Raw genomic sequence first — 22,965 nt, 5'->3', positions numbered from 1 at the left:
CTTGATTAAATGTGGTTTTTTTTTTCCCCTGGAAGAGTTTGTTGGGACAGCAGACTGATGAATCACGTTCTTAAGAGGATTAAGCAACAAGAGGCTATGCCCCGGGCACTGATATTTTGCCATCGACGATGACATGCACAAATGTCAAGCTGCACGGCTGTGATCTTCTTCACACATTGCCCTGAGCGGTTTCAGTTGCCAATGAGTGTGGTGGATTCATGTTTTTACAGCTCTTTTCGCCGCCAGGCTTGCTTCTGATAGCCATCAGCGATATGAACAGGATGCAATACAAACTGTATTCAAATCATATGACCACCCACTGCCACGTTGACACTCGTTGGACATGTAGCCCCAGCTGGAAGTGGGGCAACATGTCCTGACTTAACTCTTTGTCCACACTTCTTTTTCTTTTAGACTACATACTCTGTGAGAAACAAGCAGCATTACCGTGTGTACTCATAGCCGCATTAAAGGTGCAGTGCAATGCATTGAAGGAATAAATTGTGTTTCATAATTTTAGCATGGGCGGCACTGTGGTGCAGTGGTTCATAGCAAGAAGGTCCTGGGTTCGAGCCCCGGGTAGTCCAACTTTGGGGGTTGTCCTCTGTGTGGAGTTTGCATGTTCTCCCCCCGTGTCTGCGTGGGTTTCCTTTCCTTCCACAGTCCAAAGACATGTAGGTCAGGTGAATCGGCCATACTAAATTGTCCCTAGGTGTGAATGGTGTGTTTGTCGGCCCTGTGACGGACTGGCAACCTGTCCAGGGTGTCTCCCCGCCTGACACCCAGTGACTGCTGGGATAGGCTCCAGCATCCCTGCGACCCTGAGAGCAGGATAAGTGGTTTGGATAATGGATGGATGGATGGAATTTAAGCATGGAGTGTATAAGGCATAGGTATAGGTTCTCACTATACTTTATCTTCCCGACAAAATCTTTTGAAATTCCAGCAGAACATTGGCTTTGTGAATAAATGTCATCGCAACATGTCTGTATTCGGCCTACAAATAACATTATTAGCACACTGACTGGTAGTCTTTGTTTTTGCTGCTTTCGTAGTTCAAGGTGTGCCCTAAGAGCCAGTGTGTGTCCACTCCGGGCCATCGTACCGACCTTTTCCTGAGGGATCCAGGAAGTGTCCTCATCACAGACTTCTTTGGCAGTGTCCGCAAAGTGGAGATCACAATGGCAACCGTCAACTTAACCAGCTCCCCAGAGCAAGTGGAGGAGAAGTAAGCTGCCTTGTTTGTTTTTTGTTTGTTTGTTTTTTTTTCTGTAGCACAACAATTTCTCTTGCATTACAACAATAATGGAAATACTGCGGTGATAATATTTGTCATTTCAGTATCAACAACAAGTGGGATATTAATGATGACAATACCACAGCTACTACTGATAATACTATTGAGACTAAAGCGATATGAAATGACATTTAAATAGCACGGCCTGGGTGCAGATGAGGGCCAACTTGGATGTTAAGAGAAAAAAAACGGAAACCGCTTTGGTTGATCTTGTTCTATTTTTGCCTTAGTGGAAGTGCTATTAACTAAATTCTTCGATGCTGTCCAGTTACAAGTGCATGAGTAGGATTTGGTGTTGATTATTTGTCACATTCCTCATCGGTACCATTGATTACTACTAGCACTTTATTAGCACTACTGATCGGTGGAGTGACTTGTTGATGGAAGAGCAGCCCATATGAGGCAGGTTGCTGTGGTTACCTGTTGGCTGATAAAAGACTTGACTGTGAAGTAAGCTTGGCCAGCGAATTTATTTTTGGGCTGAATCGTCTCCAGTGTTCACAGCTGCTGGAAATCGTTCCCTTCGAGTACTGTTATTTCATGACAAAGTGAGGATGTTAGTTTCTCCTCTCTCTTTAAGCTATATTTAAGTACCTATAATTTTGACAATCCCCTTCCATTAAGAGGGAATAATGTGAAATCTCATATTTAACTGGACTATCTTTGGCTACCCTGAGGGGATCTGGACAGCCTACAATGTTCATTTGCAAAGAGCAGCTATTCAGTACATTGAAAAAGGCCCATATTGACAAGTTGTAATGGAACGGGTTGTCCACTAGATAGCAGCAGAGAGCTATCCAGCTCCTTCCACGACTTCTGCGGTTCCTCTGCAAAGCATAGTTCCTGGTTTGTTACACGTTGTTTTCTTGCTCGTGACAGTCTCCAAATAGAGTAATCCCCCAACAGAGACTTTGACTTTTTAAGAGACGTATAGCTACTAAGCTAAAGCAGTCATATACTGACTCACTACTGGCCTCGCTTTGAGAATAGATTTACTGTGCTTTACAAGCCACTGTGATGGAAATTAAAACTCAGCCATGATTACGGTCCCCCCACTTCTATTAATTCTATTAAGCAGCCTTTGACTATAACTGCCAAGTCGTTCATTTAATAGAATCTAATGTGGTTGGCTACTAATTAGTAATTAGAGATAATTGCCATACCGATTTCAGTTAGCGGCTGCTCGGCTGGCTGTTTTGGCCTTCGGGCGAGCTAATCATTACACACAACTCCTCCTATTACTTTATTATTGATTATTCCCGTCCAGCACGCTAGACTGGCCCAGCCTCCACCCAGTACAAACATAGACCCTTCAGCTGTAATTGTACTGGCTGTCGCCCTGTTTTAACCCCCGGGAGGGGGACGTTGTCTTTAGTCCTGATCTAAGGAACCGGCAGTCTCCTGACTCATTTGATGTTTAACGAGGCTGTGTTTCTTCTGATGTGGAAAAGGGCAGATTGCTGGTTTGCCTAATGACTATGACTATGCTAGCATCTTTCCACTTGTGAAGGACACAAGAGACTTTTCTGTAGGGACGGAGCTCTTAGCAGAGACCAGTTGCTGTCATGTAATATGTGTTTTTTTTAGTCTGTCACTGTCAGAACTGGGACTGTGCTCGTATGACAGCTTTCATTTGAAACGGCAAGTAGACATGGTCATTTTAGGCACTTTAAGCTAAATTTGATACAGGGGCCAATTAAGTCCTGGGCAGCACTGAACAGGCCTAGTGGTGTATCATAAGATCTGACAATGAACTATTGCGATCTCTGTCCGTACACACCGTACACACCGTACAGAACTTATAGACGACCTCTGAAACAACCTGTTATTGAGACACAGGGGTGATGTGATTCACTTTCGCCAGCTCAGCTGTCCACTTGGTCAAGTCAGGAATCAGGAACACTTTATTTGTCATTTCACTGTACATGAAATGAAATGAAATGCCGTTTCCCCCAGCCCACAGCAGTGCAACACAAAGACAAAAACACATCCAAAAACTACAAGAACGCACACCCAAACCAACACATATATCAAAACTAAACAAACAAACAAAAAAATCACTGTCCAAGGTAATGAACGCCAGCCAGGATGAATGTCGGAACCACCGGTCTGCATGGGTTAGCTTAGCCCGCCCTGCTGCCACGACCTGTCAAACCGCCCTCGGCGTTTCCTTCTCGGGCGCGACTCCAGGCAGGGGCCATGGTACCCGGGCCCCCCGTATGAAGCAGACCAAGCTGTCCCAGCTGATCCAGTGCCAACTCTCCCAGCCAGACACCCTCGACACACCTCCCCGCGCCCCTCACAACGACATCAAAACACCACAGTCAGCGCCAGGTGAGGCCGTCGCCAGACCGCCCTCGGTGTTATCGGAACTGCCGGTCTGCATGGGCTAGCAGTTAGCTTAGCCTGCCCCGCTTTCCACGCTGACCCAGCGCCAGCTCTCCCAGCCATCAAATAAGACAAAACTTAGACGTGGACAAAGACACTGCATGGACGGTACTGGGTGAGGCCACCGCAAACGTGAATTCGCGCCGCCATCTTCCCACGCAGGAAGTGGATATAGATGATTTGTAAGATCTGTGATGCGTTCTCTCGCTCTCCCCCTCTTTCTCTGTCCTACCCTTGCTCTCTCTCGCTTCTCCCTTTTCATTTTCATCTCTTTCTCGTGGACTAGCTTTTCCTCTCATCCAATCCAAACAGCCTTTTTTTCTGAAGGTATAATCACATGGCCTTCCATTAAGTGAATTACACTTGATGTAGAGGACATTTTAATGGACCACCCCGGTCCTTCATTATGTGTAGGCTTAAGGCTATAATGAGATTGTGTAGTAATTCGTACACAGCCATAAGTGGTTGTTGACCGAAGCGTGTCATCCCACTGGTCAAACGGCTCCCAGGATAACCAGAATAAAGTCGCGACTATCAAATCACAGTCAAATATCCTACCCGGGCCCATCTTATCATGGGAGTGGACTTAATGAAATGGGTGATTTGCAATTCTAAGCACTGGGGAGATTATCCAGCAAGAATCCTACTTGGGGGGGGGGGGTGAATTTGTGCAAATCTATTAGCAGAGCAGCTGTCAATAAGAAATTAGTTTGATCTGACGATGGTTTGAACCCAGATTTAATACCGAAGTCTGAGGTGGTGGTGATGATGACAGCATCTGTTAGGATGGAGTCGATTGGAGCTCGTCTACTTTGCAAAGCAAAGAGGGGGAGGGGGCGGAGGAAAGGACGACGGGGTCAGCTCTTTTTGTGACTCCATTTCTCACACATCCAGCAGCATAGAAAGGTTAGTGCCTGTCGAGGGCTCCACAGGAGGCTGGCTTCTTGACTACCCAATCTCTTTTTTTTCCCCTGGGGGGTGGGGGGGGTTACTCTTTTTCCTGGATGGCACAGACATCAGGCAGTTTAATGGAGATTTGAGGGTGAAAGAGAGAGCGAGCGGGAGAGAGAGAGACTGAAAGAGAGAGAAAGACTAAGGAGTGAGGTTTGGGGAGAATTGTCGAGAGAATTCGGAAGGGGAGTAGAAAGGGAAAATGAGCATCACAGACACAGGTGAGAAACGGTAGAGAGAAAAGGCAGAGGAAGAGATCCTGAAAGAGAGGGAGGGTAAGAGACAGAGTGTGAGAATTTGGCATGAGACAGATACATACCAGAAGAAATACGAGCGAGACGGGTTGAAGGAGGGAGGGAGAGAGAGAACGGGAAAGCAAAGATGGATAGAGAACAGAGGGCTTCTCCCAGCATGCAGACGAAAGAGAGCCAGAGTGCCCAGCTGTGTCTGGCTGGGGTCGCACATTGGGTGGGTGAAGAATAACAGCACACTCCATTAACTAATCTAAGATGGTTCGAGTCAACCATCTGGTTAGACAGATAGCCATTCAGTCCAACCTGCATTCAGCTGTGACCTTCAGGGCTCAGATGCACTTCACCCTCTCATTACCAACTTTGTGACATTGAGAGGCATCCTGTGCAGGTTTTTTCCACTGCTTAAAGGAGCTCACTTAGTCTTAAAAAGCAGGTCAATACAGGTCCTTTCTGCTTCCAGTGTGGGAAGATGGCAGCACGAATTCACTTTTGCAGTGGCCTCATCCAGTACCGGTGTGGGGAGATTGCGGTGTGAACTTAGGTTTGCGGCAGCCTCACACATTACCGTCCATGCAGAGTCTTTGTCTACGTATGTCCATGTTCTCGTTTGATGGCTGGGAGAGCTGGCGCTGGATCAGCTGGGAGAGCCAGGTCTGCTGCGTCGGATGGGCCCGGGGACCACGGCCCTGCCTGGAGCTGCGCCCGAGGAGAAAGCACTGAGGGCAGTCTGACAGGACACGGAAGCGGGGCAGGCTAAGCTAACTGCTAGCCCATGCAGACCGGCAGTTCTGACAGTCATCCTGGCTGGTGTTCGTTCTCTCGAACGACAGTGTTCCTGATTCCTGGTAACACCCACAAAGCTGTGCAGTCCCCAGTCCACCTTTTATACTCTCAAGCATACTGAAATCTGCATTTCCCACAGTCTTTGCAGGCCGTGTTTTGTGCAGCAGTGGGTTCGGTTGTGAGCAAAGTGCAGACGGGAGTACACACTGACAGAACATGTGTCTGACACGTGGACTTCAGCGTCGGGTCCCAAGTCCACCTTTATGCTGTTTCGGTTCACGCACGGACCGTAGCGGCCCTAACTCAGCCTCTCACATTCATAGAGAGAGAGACACACACACACACACACACACACACACACACACAAATACACACACACTGCCTACTAATCTTGCATACTGCTGTGACATGTTTCTGGTATCCCAAAGAAAAAGCTTTTTTTCTGCAGTTTGCACCGTGCATCACTTCAAAATGGCGTGCCAATCACGCGGCGCGGCTATGCCATGTGCCGACAGGAACACCGGAGGCGCTCCGTCCCCCTGACAGCTCTTTTCTTCACTACTGAATAATGGTGTCCCACATAACAAAAGCTTAATGTGTCCCTGGCACAATTCATCTACTTTTTTGTTAGGTAATTACTAAGTGCTGTTTTGTATGCGTGGTTGTGTGTCTGTGTGTGTGTGCGCGCTTTTGTGTGTCCTTGCATGCGTACACGTGTGTGTGCATGTGACTCTTGTCAGGCCTGTGCTAGGGGAACCACGGAAAGAGACGCTGTCCTATGTGGATCAGCTGCCAGTGTCTGAGATCATTCATCAGGTAAGGAACACACACACAGAAGAACCAGTAGAGAACATTGCTCATTCATAACCCAGTTCACACCACATTCATCAAGCAAGGTGTGTAGAAAACACACACACACACACACACACACACACACACACACACACACACACACACACACACACACACACACACACACACACACACACACAGAAGAACCAGTAGAGAACATTGCTTATTCATAACCCAGTTCACACCACATTCATCAAGCAAGGTGTGTAGAAAACACACACACACACACACACAAACACAAACACACACACACACACACAGAAGGTTCGGCGTTAGACATTACTGATTTCCTGACGACTCTCAAAACACATATGTAGGCGCATAATGAGGCAACCCAACACATTCGCATCATCTTTTCGTCTTTTCTTGTGATGGGAAACGGTGTTTGTTTGACTTTGTGTGTGTGCGTGCGTGCGTGCGTGTGTGTGTGTGTGTGTGTATGTGTGTGTCTGTGCGTGGGCGTGGGCGGTGTCACACATGGCCTCTCTAATTCTGTTTGTTAAAGCGTGTCAACATTTCCCCCTAATTGTCGAGGCAGAACAGAAAGTTCTGTGCAACACCTGCCGACGGATTGCGTTTGTGCCGTTGCTGTGGCAACGGCGGCGGGCGTGAAATGCATGCGTCTCCCGGTGTGTGCACGGCACAGTCACGGTGAAATCCGCCTGAGCGGTTCTGTGGGTGGTGGGCAGGGAATGGTGTGCGTGCTCCACACACCAAAAAAAATGACAGGCCGTTGTAATGGGGATGACTTTTCAACTGACCCCCTGTTCCCAGCATGCACTCTGCTTTCAGACATTAGTGCTCAGGTCTTGCATCTCCACTGGACAATCTTCCATGATCAGCTGATCAAATGTTCATTAGAATGTAGTTATTGTCAAGATGGCGGCACAAATTCATGTTTGCGGCGGCCTCACCCAGTACCGTCCATGCTGTGTCTTTGTCCACGCCTGCGTCTAAGTTTGTCTTTGTTCGGTTGCTGGGAGAGCTGGCGCTGGATCGGCTGGGGGGAGCCGTGTTGGCTGTGTTCTGTGGGCCCAGGGACCACGGCCCTGCCTGGAGCTGTGCCTGAAGAGGAAACACAGAAGGCGGTCTGACAGGACGCGGAAGCGGGGCAGGCTAAGCTAACTGCTAGCCCATGCAGACCGGCAGTTCTGATAACACCGATGGTGGTCTGGCGGCGGCCTCACCTGGCGTTGGCTGTGTTTTCGGTGTCGTCGTGTGGAGTGCAGGGAGGTGTGTCAGGAGTGTCTGGCTGGGAGAGTTGGCGCTGGATTGGCTGGGAGACCTTGGTCTGCCGTGTCGGTGGGCCCAGGGACCACGGCCCTGCCGGGAGCTGTGCCTGAAATGGAAACACTGAGGGTGGTCTAACAGGACGTGGAAGCGGGGCAGGCTAAGCTAACTGCTAGCCCATGCAGACTGCAAGTTCTGACAGTCATCCTGGCGTTTGCTCTCTTGGACAGTGAGTTTTATTTATGTATTTATGATATGTTGGATATATGTTTTGTAGTTTTTGTGGTGTTCTTGTAGTTTGGATATGTGTTTTTGTCATTGTGTTGCACTGCTATGGGCTGGGGGAAGTGATATTTCGTTCGGGGCTCAACTTCCTTTTGGGGTGACGCATACGAAAGCACCATCCGCTCGCGGTATTTCAAGGCAACTCAAAATGTGAGTGTTAACTAAATGACGAGTGACAGATACTCCCCTTCACCGACATCAGCTGAAATATTATTCATGGATGACTCAGCTGTTATAATGTGTTACTTTTAGGGCACCGGTGTAGGCCATCCATCCATTATCCAAGCCACCTATCCTAATCAGGGTCGCAGGATGCTGGAGCCTATCCCAGCAGTTATTGGGCGGCAGGTGGGGAGACACCCTGGTCAGGCCGCCAGTCCATCACAGGGCCGACACACACACACACAGGTTCACACCTAGGGACAATTTAGTACGGCCGAGTCACCTGACCTACATGTCTTTGGACTGTGGGAGGAAACCGGAGCACCCAGAGGAAACCCACGCAGACACAGGGAGAACATACAAAATCCACACAGAGGACCACCCCCCAAGGTTGGACAACCCCGGGGTTCGAACCCAGGACCTTTTTGCTGTGAGGCGACTGCGCTAACCAGTGCGCCACCATGCCGCCCGCAGTGTAGGCCAAAACATTTAATTTCACACTGGGCTGCCTTTTGATCTGTTATTTAGGAGAGTGATGGCATTTGGGATTTTGTGACTTCCTGTTATGAGCATTGTGACAGGAAATTAGAGTTCAGGATCTCTGGGAAATTAAAAGACATCAGCTCCCAGGTCAAACAAACAAGCTCAGTTTTCTGTTTTCAAATCTCCTGCCACAACACTCGTATGAGAATTGTGGCCATAATCTTTTAACCTACAGCAGCACAGACTCCTGCAGGATCATCTGTATTCTCCATTTCCTCCTTTTCTCTTCCTCTCTCGCCTTCTTCAGTCGCCCCAGAGCCGATACACACATCCACAAAACACTCGCCTAGCTCCGATGACCACTTCTGATGATCATCCCGTGGTGCTGCTGTGCTGAAGGTGGGAGTCCAGCCTGGCTGACTGAGGCTGAGAGTCCAGCCTGGCCGATTGAGGATGGGAGTCCAGCCTGGCCGGCTGAGGCTGGGAGTCCAGCCTGGCCGACTGGGCGTCCCTCACACCGCAGCAGCAGACTGGCGGTGCCTTTTTTGCAGCTGTTCCCTTTTCTAGACCCTTAACAGGCACCCCGACCGACCAGAGGAGGCGCTAGTGCAGTGACCCGGACACACACACATCCGGCTTCCCACCCACAGACACGGCCAATTGTGTCTGTAGGGATGTCCAACCAAGCCAGAGGTAATACGGGGATTTGAACTGGCGATCCCCGTGTTGGTAGGCAACGGAATAGACCGCAACGCCAGCTGGACGCCCCTGAGATGTCTCTTTGTTGAGGGCAAATGTAGGTCTTCAGGGACTGAGGGTCTTTTTTATTTGTTTGCTGCTGTTGCTTTTACTCAAACACTGCATGTCTGGATAATGGCGTCTTTCTGAGATCTCCCCGAGCAGGAGATCTGTTTTCACTTCCGCCCCACAAAACAAATTCTCCTCCCGTCGTTCCTCCTCCCGAGCTGTCCAATTTCTTTTTCACTACACAGGAAGGGAATGCTGTGCAGCGGCTTGTGATTGAAAAGTCATCAGACTGACGCTGAATATGTAACGCAGCCCTTCGTGGCGTCTGTATACAAACTGACACTCCTGCTCGTGCGTTTGAGCGCATAAGCTGCCCGGCGGATGTCACCTGTCCCGTGTTCCTGTCCGCATGGCTGACTGAACATGTGGACATGAGGAGTTGATTAATGTCCTGTCGCCTCCTGGCAGCTGTTTTGGGAGTGCAGACGGGCCGAAGGCCGTCTCATCCTACCGCGTCCTCGTCTCAGCACCCGTCACACATCACGTCGCCATGCCAACCCCCAATCGCAACGCATCCCAGTCCGAAAAGTAGACCTTCTGTTCCTGGAGGAGGCTTTGAATTATTTGTTTGCTTGTCTTATCTGTGTGTCCATCTAACTGTCTATCTGTTTATTTGTCTGTCTTTTGATCTCTTGTGTGTGTTCTGTTTTTTTTCCCTCGCTGCAGGGATTCCTGGTCTCTAAAGTCGAATTATTATTTGTTCATTTGCCAGCTTGACGCCACGCCATATGGTTTCAGAGAAACTAAATAAAAACAGTGGAAATTAATTCTTTGTCCACCCCGTCTCCACCCTCCCACCGCTGCGACACTTCCCCAGAGCTTGACGTGAGGGAGGAAGATGTGGGCTGCGGTCAAAAGCCAAATCAACAGGCGGCGTGGCGGTCTCTTCCGTTGCCTACCAACACGGGGATCGCTGGTTCGAATCCCCGTGTTACCTCCGGTTTGGTCGGGCGTCCCTACAGACACAATTGGCCGTGTCTGCAGGTGGGAAGCCGGATGTGGGTATGTGTCCTGGTCACTGCCACTAGCACCTCCTCTGGTCGGTCGGGGCATGTAACGAGCTGTGGTTACATGTTAGCTGCGTTAGCTTAGTACTAGCTAGGCTGCACCAGGATGGCTTAGCATAGAGTCATTCAGACGAAGTCAATGGTAGGATTTCGCACTTGTGTCACTTTAATAGCCTGTACTTGCCACCATACAACACCCGGTTACAACGGCACTATAATCTTTCAACACACATGCAGGTTGATACACAGTTGTACACGAACCGAGCTGTTACTAAGGAGACAAGTTACTGTTGTACGGTAGACTGGGAGTGATTGCTGGCTCCAGCGGTGAGTCACGGTACATGCATGAAGCGTCACCCATTGACCAGATATGGTACTGCAACCAAAATACTGTCCCAAAACACAGTAGGTATATTTCTGACTGTTACAGGCACCTGTTTGTGGGGGAGGGGGAACTGGGGGAGGGGGGGGATAGCGTGATCCTCCCACACGCTACGTCCCCCTGGTGAAACCCCTCACTGTCAGGTGAAATGAAGCGGCTGGCGACTCCACATGTATCGGAGGAGGCATGTGGTAGTGTGCAGCCCTCCCCGGATCGACAGAGGGGGTGGAGCAGGGACCGGGACGGCTCGGAAGAGTGGGGTAATTGGGCAAGTACAATGGGAGAGAAAAAGAGGGAAAAAAATCCCCCTCCCCAAAAAAACGCCAAATCGAATTTAACAAACCCTGCCCCCCCCCCTTTTTTTTTTTTAATCCACTGTCAATTTGAATTTGCTTCATCATATTGCTTGCACTCATTGATTACAAATAACTGGTAGAAAGTAAAGCATGGATTATGAGAGAAGAGAGCCTAGACTCTGCTGACACGGGCCCAGGGGTCTAGTCGGCAAGACTGTCCAGCGTGATGCCCAGGTATTGCACGATGGCTGGGGTCCTTCCATCTCGCCCTACATGAATTGCTGCTGTTTTGACCTTGGTGTGCCAGTGTTTGGAAGAGCCTTCTCAGACCTCCCCGAGCGACCGTCAGCACCCAGCGCCGCCATGTTGGTTATCTGCAGTCAGTCACATGGGTCGCCGGTAACTGATGTTGCTTGTGAATTGAATACGGGACACAAAGGCCGTAGCGGTGTACGGCGGTTGTCAGAGCAGGGCAGGGGTGTCTGTCCTAGGGGGTGAAATGTGAATGGTGCGGCTAGTAAAGGTTAGCATGCAGCTCTCTCCCCCCACCTCACTCGTCCCGTGTCTGCATGAGGTTTTTTGTTTTGTTTAAGTCCTACCGAGTAGAATTAAAGTGAATGGATGAAACCATAATTTCTATTTGATACATGTGGTTTTGCATGTTTTCACCTCTGCCTGTCTTTCTGGTCCGGCTCAACCGGCTAATTGGCCCCCCCTTTTTTCTTTTTTTCTTTTTTTTTTTGGAGCTCTTGTTAACACACACAAAGTGTTGCGTTTTACGTGCCGGCAAAGCTTAACGCCTCTGGGGACGCTGAGTAAAACTGCGAGTGACAGCAAACTGTTTTGCTTCGGTGTCGAGCGCCACAGATTCAGCTTTTAGGGGACGCTGAAGGGATGAGATCTGAGCAACAATAGCCGGTGAAAAAAGAGAGCGTGATAAGAGGAATAAATATCGGTTTCACCATCGTGCGGCAGAGGCAAGCAGAGAGACATCTGAATGGATGCTGGGCTGCCGTGTCTTCTGGACAGGTGCCGTCACAACCACCACGGTAGCCAGTTGGTTTTTGATGGTGGTCAATATTATTGTTTATTTGCAGCCTCCGCTGCGTTATTCTTACCCGTCTAATCGTCCCCATCGACGGGTAGAGTTTTGCAGAGACCCCCCCGAGTGTTCAGAGTGAGGGCACGCACAGCTATTTTGTGGGCGCAGGCGTCGACAAGCTTCACTTAGAATTCACAATCAAAACTTGCACACCGGTTGATTTCTTGCAGTAAGGGGGTTCACGTGTTGGGTTTCTGTTTTGACACCTTCCTCTCGCGTTCCTGTTCATGTTCATGGCCCGAGAACATCTTTCACTCACTTCTTTACCACAGCCTCCTCTTGTGTTTTGCCCCTTTTGCCCGCCTTCCCTCATGACGCGAAGTACCTAGCAAACTCACAGAAACCGAACATTTTAGGCTTGATATTTTCCAGGTCTGGAAAACATATCAAAAGATACATCTGGGGGGCGTCCAGGTAGCGTAGCGGTCTATTCCGTTGCCTACCAACACAGGGATCGCCGGTTCAAATCCCCATGTTACCACCGGCTTGGTCGGGCGCCCCTACAGACAGGATTGGCTGTGTCTGCGGGTGGGGAGCCGGGTGTGGGTATGTGTCCTGGTCGCTTCACTAGCACCTCCTCTGGTTGGTTGGGGAGCCTGTTCAAGGGGGTGGGAGAACTGGTGGGGAATAGCGTGATCCTTCCACGTGCCACCCCCCCCCCCGGCGAAACTCCTCACTGTCCGGTGAAAAGAAGCGGCTGGAGACATCTGGAACGGGTTTTGTCAGCTTGATAGGAATCTTATCATACTCTTTCCTGAGCTGTCGTCTGGTGTCAGCCTTGGTTGCCCCCCCATTAGGTTACTCTATATCCCAAATTACCAACCTCCCAGTCACACGAGTCCCAGGCCAGTCTGGAGCCAAGTAAAACCAGAACTGATCCATCAACATTAGCCATTCAGCACGGCTAGCAAATACATTGGCTCATTTAATTTTGCGTTACATATCCCGAAATTTGTACGACAAAAGATGTGCAGGAGCATTTGCCCTTTGTTGTCTTCTCTTGGTGTGCATCTCTCATTGTCTTCCACCTCGCTGTCTTGCTTACTTCCTTTACCTGTACCTCCTTCTTCCTCCCTACCTCTTCTCTGCCTCTCCTGGCATATGCTCCCTTGCGCTGTGTGCTGACATGGCCCCCTGTCACAGCAAATCCATCTCACCCTGGTCTTCCTCACCCGAGGGGCTCAGAGCCATGCAAAACATATCCACACACACACACACACACACGAGTGTACACCTCTACCTTATAGTTGTCATGGAGGTCAACTGTCCCTGATGGCAACACTCCACCATTCAGCTCTCATGAGTATCCACAGCCACTGCCCCTGTCCGTCTGCTCTGCCCCGGGTCTCAAGACCAGTCCTAGTGGCAGGCAAACACCGCCTTCCTTCCAGCCTCTTGTAGACCAGAGGCCTTTTCCCTCAAACCTCCACCACGCCCCTGGTCCTATCCATTCCCTTGCAAACTCCACAGAGCTCGGGGCGGCGCGGTGGCCCAGTGGTCAGCACTGTCGCCTCACAGCGAGACGGTCCTGGGTTCGAACCCCAAGCCGTCCCGGGTCCTTTCTGTGTGGAGTTTGCATGTTCTCCCTGTGTCTGCGTGGGTTTCCTCCGGGTGCTCCGGTTTCCTCCCACCATCAAAAAGACACGCATGTTAGGGTTAATACTCCTGCCTGTGCCCCTGAGCAAGGCAATGGAAAGAAGCTCTGGAGTTGGTCCCCAAGTGCTGCAGCTGCCCACTGCGCCGATACAATAGGATGAGTTAAATGGATGAACGGATGGATTGCATTTTTTTTCTGATTCCCCCCCCCTCCCCTTTTTTCTCCCCAATTGTACCTGGTCAATCACCCCACTCTTCCGAGCTGTCCTGGTTGTTGCTCCGCCCCCTCTGCTGATCCGGGGAGGGCTGCAGACTACCACACGCCTCCTCCCGTACACGTGGAGTCACCAGGCGCTTCTTTTCACCTGACAGTGAGGAGTTTCACCAGGGGGACGTAGCGCATGGGAGGATCACGCTATTCCCCCCAGTTCCCCCTCCCCTGAACAGGCACCCCGACCGACCAGAGGAGGCGCTAGTGCAGCGACCAGGACACATACCCACATTCAGCTTCCCACCCGCAGACACGGCCAATTGTGTCTGTAGGGACGCCCGACCGAGGTAACACGGGGATTCGAACCGGTGGTCCCCATGTTGGAATAGACCGCCACACTACCCGGACGCCCCCTGGATGGGTTGCGTTCATGTAGCGCTTTTCTAGCTGCAGCAGCCACTCAAAGCGCTTTACAATCAAAACGCAGAACACAAATGACGCTGTAGACAAACAACTGTCCAGTGACAAATAAAGTGGCTTTCTTTTCTTGCTGCAGCCTGGCACCCCCCCCCCCAACACACACACACACACACACACTAGCTTAGCTGTAGCCCACAGCAGCCCCGAGCTGCAGGCTTGGCAAGCGACTCCCTGTGTCCACTTGTGTATTCTGGACAGCGGTGGCGCTCTATTGATTTGACTTGATTGAGCTGTTAAATAAATTTGGAGTCAGACGCAGTCCAGTTTTAGCGCCGGCCTCCGTCTTCCCACGGTAGGGGCTGGCAGCGTCCTCATGCTGCATGGAGTCTGGACTGAATAAGACGGTCCTTGGATGCTCTCAGTCAGTTTGGTTGCTCACACAGGCATGAGCATTGCATGTTGGGTACACACACACACACACACACACACACACACACACACACACAAGCCGACAGCAGCTCTAATAAAAACAAGTAACCTGGTGACGTCAGAGAACTTAGACTTGTTCTGCTTCTTTCAGACTTGTCATTTCATAAAACCACAATGCCAGGGCATCCGGGTGGCGTAGCGGTCTATTCTGTAGCCTACCAACACAGGCATCGCCGGTTTGAATCCCCGTGTTACTTTCGGCTCGGTCGGGCGTCCCTACAGACACAATTGGCCGTGTCTGTGGGTGGGGAGCTGTATGTGGGTGTGTCCTGGTTGCTGGACTAGCGCCCCCTCTGGTCGGTTGGGGTGCCTGTTCAGAGGGGAGGGGGAACGGGGGGGGGGTAGTGTGATCCACCCACAAGCCCCACAGAGTTTGTTTCACAGTCCAGATAATATGTTTTAGGGCGGCATGGTGGCGCAGTGGTTAGCGCGGTTGCCTCACAGCAAGAAGGTTCTGGGTTCGAGCCCCGGGGGAGCCCAACCTTGGTGGGTCGTCCCAGGTCGTCCTCTGTGTGGAGTTTGCATGTTCTCCCCGTGTCTGGGTGGGTTTCCTCCGGGGGTTCCGGTTTCCTCCCACAGTCCAAAGACATGTAGGTCAGGTGACTCAGCCATACTAAATTGTCCCTAGGTGTGTGTGTGTGTGTGTGTGTGTGTGTGTGTGTGTGTGTGTGTGTGTGTGTGTGTGTGTGTGTGGGCCCTGTCATGGCCTGGCAGTCTGTCCAGGGTGTCTCCCCGCCTGCCGCCCAGTGACTGCCGGGATAGGCTCCAGCGTCCCACGACCCTGACAGCAGAGCAGGATAAGCGGTTCCGATAATGGATGGATGGATACAATGTTTCAAGTTGGCTGCCTGCTAATGATGTCATGATGTGTCGGTCCGGCTGCACTGTAATTTAGACCTCAACTTCATACGCGTGTGGTAATACGGGTCTGGCTTTCTCCTGCCCGCTTGGATTGGGCGCTGTGAGACCGTGAAAGTGGGACTGCCAGTAATGACCCTGGACCGGACTCTCACACCATCCTCTAATCCTCAAGGGGCTGTCAGTCAGCCCGACTCCACTCGTGTGTGTGTGTGTGTATGTGTGTGTGTGTGTGTGTGTGTATTTGGGTTGATACGGGCCCAGCATACATCCTTCCCCCCCCCCTTTTCTCCCCAATTGTATTCGGCCAATTACCCCACTCTTCCGAGCCGCCCCGGTCGCTGCTCCACCCCCTCTGCCGACCCGGGGAGGGCTGTAGACTACCACATGCCTCCTCCCATACATGTGGAGTCGCCAGCTGCCGCTTTTCACCTGGCAGTGAGGAGTTTCACCAGGGGGACGTAGCGTGTGGGAGGATCACGCTATTCTCCCCAATTCCCCCTCCCCCCCGAACAGGTGCCCCGACCGACCAGAGGAGGCGCTTAGTGCAGCGACCAGGACACATACCCACATCCGGCTTCCCACCCGCAGACACGGCCAATCGTGTCTGTAGGGACGCCCGACCGAGCCGAAGGTTACACGGGGACTCGAACCGACGATCTCCGTGTTGGTAGGCAACGGACTAGACCGCCACCCGGACGCCCCCAGTGTACATCTGGGCGTCTTGTCTCGAACCTTGTGCCGCTGTGATCCGGGTAACGTCACGGCACCGGTGCCCGTTCGGTCCACTTTGCTAAGTTGTGACGGTGTAGCTTGGGGCGGGGGGTGGTGGGGGGGAGTGGGGAGTGGGACGGGGACGGGGGGGGGTGGGTTGCTCCTTCCCTGACTTGTGATTTCCTGACTGGATAATGGCAGCTTGTGTTGTGAGAGGATAACAGAAGTGTCTCCCGTGTGTCCCCACAGTATTTCTGCAGCGGCGCCACCGGCCGTGGGAGTCGGGAGGGATCTTTTTGTTTTTTTAAGGGGTTAAAGCTCGCCCCTCGCCGGAACCTTCCCCGGCACATTAGCATATAAATGCGCTCCTTGTGAGATGCGTGTTTAACGCTGAGGAGATTTAAAAGTATAATCGTGGACAAAGTGATGATGTGGCATGACTGGGACAAACACAGGACGGCCAAGGTGCTCTGTGTGTGTGTGTGTGTGTGTGTGTGTGTGTGTGTGTGTGTGTGTGTGTGTGTGTGTGTGTGTGAGACATTCTACGTAAGGGTGTGTGTTCCCTGGCATGATACAGATGAAGAAGTGTAGCGTGAGGGAAAGCTAGCTGTGAATGACAGAGCAATCAGCGACGGCCTCGACAGGAGAAATATACATGTTATTTCTCCCCTCCAATCGGCTGCTCCCCTCTCCTTCATCTTTCTTTACACCCTCTTTCTCGCTCTCTCTCTCCCCCACACCTCTCATCTCCCCCTCTTCTCATCTGTGATTTCTCATTCCCTCTCCTCGTTCCTGTGTTTTACCCCACTCATCTGTTCTCTTTCTCTATGTTAATCTGTTTTGCTCTTCGCTTTCTCCTACCCTCATCATCATCATCCTCATCATCATCGTCCTCCCTCTCTCACTTGCTCTGTCTCGTCGCTCTCTTCGCTCTCTCTCTCTTCGCTCTTTTTCTTCACTCTCTCTTCGTTCTCTCTCTCTTCACTCTCTCTTCGCGCTCTCTCTTCGCTCTCTATCACTCTTCTCTCGCTTTGCTCTATCGCTTTCTTCGCTCTCTCTCTCTTCACTCTCTCTTCACTCTCTCTCTCTTCACTCTCTCTTCACTCTCTCTTCACTCTCTTTTTCTTCACTCTCTCTTCGTTCTCTCTCTCTTCACTCTCTCTTCACTCTCTCTTCGCTCTCTATCACTCTCTTCTCTCACGCTTTGCTCTATCGCTTTCTTCGCTCTCTCTCTCCGCTCTTTATCTCTCTCTCTTCACTCTCTTTCTCTCGTTTCACTTGCTCTCTTTGTGCTCTCGCTCTCTCGCTCTTCGCTCTCTATTTCAATTCAGTTCAATTCAACGATGCTTTACTGGCATGACTGCATTAATTACAATGTTGCCAAGCAAAACAGGTCAACAGAGTACTAAACAAAAAAAGAAAAGAAAAAAGGAATACATACATCTGGCAGAAACATAGAACAGCAATTGAATAGCAACTGACAGTAATTGGGAGTGTTTTGGTCACTCACTGACCCTTAGGCTGTGGCATTTTGACACATCTTGTGCCGCAAGGTGTGACCTTTGGCCCTCTCCTAAAATAAGTGGCCATTGTTCTTTCTCATCCAGGAGTAAAACATTTGGAATAGGATTTTCAAATGTCGACTGGTATTTTTCTCTTATGATCCAGAATTTCTCACAATTTAGCAGGAAGTGCATCTGTCTCTCGACCTCACCTGCCGTACAGTGACCACATATTCTTTGCCCTTCTGGTAGCCAAGATGTTGTGTGTGTCTGCCCTTTTCAGTGGCTAGACTGTGGTCAGTGAGCCTGTACTTGGTTAGGATGGGTCTCAGCTGACTGTCTCTGACAGTGGACAGATAGTCAGCCGGTTTGTATTCTCTTTTTAGGACCCGACAACATTCTAGTTTGTGTTGTAATTTGGTTTCTATGTCCCAGTGTTCCAGATATGAGTTGTTGCGTTGTGTGATGGTGTGGTTTACTCTAATCTGTGGTTGGTTAGCAGCGCTGGTCTGAAACTCATCTGTGTTAGTGGTTATGGAGTTAGTTAGTTTCACAACCAGCTGACTGAGGGGACTCTTTCTTAGCTCTTGGATTTGAAATGCTTTAAATTGCAATGTGTCATGAGGACTTGATTTAAGGGGCATCCAGAATTTAAGTGATCTTTTTTGGATATTTATTATCAATGGGAAACAGCCTCATTCTGCCCTGCATGCATTTGTTGGTGTTTCCCTTTGCACGTTTAGCAATTTTCGACCGAATTCTGCATGCAGGGCTTCTATTGGATGTTTGTCCCATCTAGTGTAGTCTTGCTGACTGAGTGGACCCCGTACTTCACTTCCAAATACTGCAATGGGCAGGATGACACTGTCTAAGATTTTGGACCAGATTTTAATTGGGATGTCTGTTTTATAGAATTTTCTGTTTATTGCATAGAAAGCTCTTGGGGCTTTCTCTTTAAGTGCAGTCACTGCCAGACCAAAGCTTCCCGAGGCACTGACCCTCAGTCCCAGGTAATCATAATTTAACGTGCGCTCTAGGGCAGCGTTACCTAGAGTAAATAGGTATCTACTTTCCTGACACCTTGGCTTCTTCTGGAAGATCATAATTTTTGTCTTTTTTAAGTTTACTGCCAGAGCCCAGTTCTGACAGTATTTCTCCAGCAGATCCAGATGCTGCTGTAGACCCTGTTCTGTGGGTGACAGCAGCACCAGTTCATCTGCATAGAGCAAGAATTTAACTTCTGTGTTGTTTAGGGTGAGGCCAGGAGCTGCAGATTGTTCCAGTAACACTGCTAACTCGTTGATGTAGATATTGAACAGGGTTGGACTCAAACTGCAGCCCCGTCTCACCCCTCGCCCTTGAGCGAAGTATTCTGTTCTTTTGTCGCCAAGTTTTACTCCGCTCTTATTTTCCAGATATATAGATCTGATTATGTCAAACACTTTACCCCCTACACCACTTTGGATGATTTTATAATATAAGCCATCAAGCCAGATCTTTCTTAAAATCAATGAAGGACGCAAATATTTTTCCTTTATTTTTTTGGTGAACGTGTTGATTTATTAGGGTGTGTAGGGTGTAGATGTGATCTGTGATTTGGTAGAAAGCCAATCTGACTCTTGCTCAAGACACTGTGTTTGGTGAGGAAGGCCTGTATTCGGGCGTTAATAATACAGCAGAAGACCTTCCCCAGGTTACTGCTCACACAGATGCCTCAGTAGTTATTGGGGTCAAATTTATCTCCACTCTTGTATATTGGGGATATAAGCCCCCTATTCCAGGTGTCAGGAAAGCAGCCAGCTTGTAGAACCAGGCTGAACAGTTTAAGCAGGGCCTTCTGCAGCTCGAGAGAACTGTGTTTGAGCATTTCAGTCCTGATGCTGTCAGGGCCACAGGCTTTGTTTTGGTCTGAGACTTTGGAGTTTGTCTGTTAGTTCTTCTAGTGAAATTTGGTGGTCAACTGGGTTGTGATTCTCTTTTTTTTTTATAGTTGATTTCAGTATTTCCAGCTTTTCTTTTATATGTTTTTGTTCAGATGAGAGGTCTTCTGGCAGTATTTCTTTGTATAGGTTTTCAGAATAATGTTTCCAAATGTCTCCATTTTGAATGGCTAGTTCCTGGGATTGTTTAGAATTCAAGTTGTTCCATTTTTCCCTGAACTGATTTTCATTGAAAGACTCCTCAATGTCTCGGAGAGTTTTGCTGTAGTGATCTTGCTCTTTCCGTTTTAAATTTTGTTTATATTCTTTGAGTATCTCACAGTGTTTTTGTCTTAATTCAGTTTTCTGGGGTTGATGCTGTTTTTGGTTAGATATTTATCGTAGTTTCTTTCTTGCGATTCTGCATTCTCCATCGAACCTTTTCTCTTTTTGAGGTCTCCAATTCCGCCCATTGTCGACTTCTCCCAGGTTAGCCTTGATAGCTGACCTATTAACCTGTTTCTCTCTCTCTCTCTCTCTCTTCGCTCTGTATCTCGCTCTCTCTCTTCACTCTCTCTCTCTCTTCACTCTCTTTGCCCTCTATCTCTCCGCTCTGCCTTTCTCTCGCTTCGCTCTCTATTTCTCACTCTCTCTTCACTCTATCCCACTCTTCGCTCTCTCTCTCTCTTCACTCTCTCTTCACTCTATCCCACTCTTCGCTCTCTCTCTCTCTTCACTCTCTCTTCACTCTCTGCTCTCACGCTCTCTCTCTTTGCTCTCTATCTCTCTCGACTCTATCTCTTCCTCTCTCTCTTCGCTCTCTATCTCGCTCTCTCTTTGCTCTCTATCTCTCTCTTTGCTCTCTCTCGTCACTGTCTCTTTGCTCTCTCTCTCTCTCTCTCTCTCTCTCTCTCTCTCTCTCTCTCTCTCTCTCTCTCTCTCTCTCTCTCTCTCTCTCTCTCTCTCTCTCTCTCTCACAGAAACCCAAGCAGAAGGATTGGCATCCCCCTGATGGCTTCATCCTGGGCCTCTGGACTCTCATCCTCCTGGTTTTCTTCAAGAGCTATGGTGTCAAGCATCTCAAACACATCTTCTGAGGCCTCACCGTTCACCCCGCTGGATACCCGAGGACTAAAAACCGAAAGGCCTTGGCCCGGCCTGAGCCCAGGAGGCTCACCTAAAGGGAATTACCAGAGGAAATATTTGAGTTTAATGCACACTTTCTGCCTTGCTCCTACTTCTGTACTAGCAGAGGTGAATACCAATTGTGGGGACCTTCACCTATCAATTTGTTTTGTGCATCCAGCCAATATTAATGACAGGTGTTTCCTTTTTTTGTTCTCCGTCTATATGAAGTGGACACTGGGTAGAATTGCAGCCTGGGGAATTACAAACGCCTGCAAAACGGTGCCGTGTTATTGGCCCCTTTTCATCGTGACTCTCGTTAGTAACTACTGTCTACCCACTAACTGTAAACTCTGATCTGTTTATTTCGTTTGTAGTTTTAACCTGTTTGTTGAATGTGAAGGGAGGAAGTACCTAATATTCGTCCAGAGGACTCGCAGATACAAAAGGACCCTTCTCCAAATGGACACGCCGCATGCAGAACATTTTATTTTTAGCGAAGAGCTTTAGTAAGTCTATATATTTATTTAATTCTGTCAGCCTATTCCATAAATCGGTTGAAAATGCACTGGATCGAGTCTGCAGATAAGAATTTAATTTATCTGGAGAGCGTGCTGTTCTGCATATTTCAGCACCAGCCTTTTTATCTAAGTGCCACTCAGAACGACTGCTCGGTCTGGAGGAAAACACGGGCGGAGGGGATGATGGTTCGCTTTGAGTCGGCTGCAGAGAGATTGATGTCTCTCATTTGTTTACATTATATCACGTGACACCCCCCCCCCCCGTGTCGCTCCATGATGGATAACAATCATGTGATTCCCTTCTCACTGGACGGGCCTTCGAGTCCGCCATTCACGAAATTGCCCTCCCTGCGAAAATAACCATTACCTCCACTCGGCCGCGCACTCTGCCGGTTGTGTGTCAGGTGATAGACGGCCGCTCCTCGGCCCCTTCGTTCCCGTGGCTTCGATTACTGAAATAAAAAAAAAAAACCCCGCTAGCCTCCCTGAAATGAATCTCGCTTAGGTTCGATCGCTCCCTCCCTCTTTCTCCCTCTCTCGCTCCTGCATTAGCCTCATTGGTGGTGGGGGAGTGTCTGATGGTTGAAGCGTATGGATTGAACCCGTGGTACTTTATCTTTGCTCTTCGGTGTAGTTTCCCGCCCATCGGGCCTCTCTGCCTCTCTCCCTCCCGGCGGAGGGGGAAAACGGATGGAGTGGGGTATTAAGCCATGTGCACGGGAGGGCCGCTGCTGTGTCAGCTGCCATGCGCCCTCTTATACATTATTTATCCAACACTTTGATTTCTTCTTTATTTCCTTCCGTCATGTAGTCTCGTTCCCGGGGCTCTTTTAGGAGGGAAGCACACAGTTGTTGTTTCCTGTTTTCATTGTTGTTTTTTTATGCCTTTATTAAAGATTACTGGCTCTAACAAACATGTTTTGTCGTCAACCTTTCAGTTTGGATCGTTTGTCAGAAGATGTTGAGTTCCGGGTGGCGTAGCGGCCTATTCTATTGCCTATCAACACGGGGGGTCGCCGGTTCGAATCCCCGTGTCACCTCCGGTTTGGTCAGGCGTCCCTGCAGACACAATTGGCTGTGTTTGCGGGTGGGAAGCCGGATGTGGGAATGTGTCCTGGTCGCTACACTAGCGCCTCCTCTGGTCGGTCGTGGCGCCTCTTGGGGGGGGGAGGGGGAACTGGGGTGGAATAGCGTGATCCTCCCTCGCGCTACGTCCCCCTGGCGAAACTGTCAGGTGAAAAGAAGTGGCTGGCGATGCTACATGTAGTCTGCAGCCCTCCCCCGATCGGCAGAGGGGGTGGAGCAGCGACCGGCATGGCTCGGAAGAGTGG

General features: G+C 49.9%; 1 protein-coding gene across 1 annotated transcript in view; it reads left to right on the top strand.

The window, feature by feature from the left end:
- Window positions 1–22,532, top strand: part of pigk (phosphatidylinositol glycan anchor biosynthesis, class K) — a 42,283-nt gene extending 19,751 nt beyond the window's left edge. Inside the window, exons 9-11 of the mRNA XM_056293385.1 lie at window positions 1,056–1,228; window positions 6,414–6,489; window positions 20,969–22,532. Of these exons, the coding sequence (XP_056149360.1) occupies window positions 1,056–1,228; window positions 6,414–6,489; window positions 20,969–21,085 (366 nt within the window). The 3' untranslated portion in view covers window positions 21,086–22,532. The remainder of the gene's footprint in view (window positions 1–1,055; window positions 1,229–6,413; window positions 6,490–20,968) is intronic.
- The last annotated feature ends 433 nt before the right edge of the window (window positions 22,533–22,965 follow it).

The sequence above is a fragment of the Lampris incognitus genome, chromosome 14, assembly GCF_029633865.1.
Source record: "Lampris incognitus isolate fLamInc1 chromosome 14, fLamInc1.hap2, whole genome shotgun sequence".
Lineage (NCBI taxonomy): Eukaryota > Metazoa > Chordata > Actinopteri > Lampriformes > Lampridae > Lampris > Lampris incognitus.
Note: the sequence above shows the minus strand (reverse complement) of the source record. Positions and strands in the feature narration are given on the sequence as shown.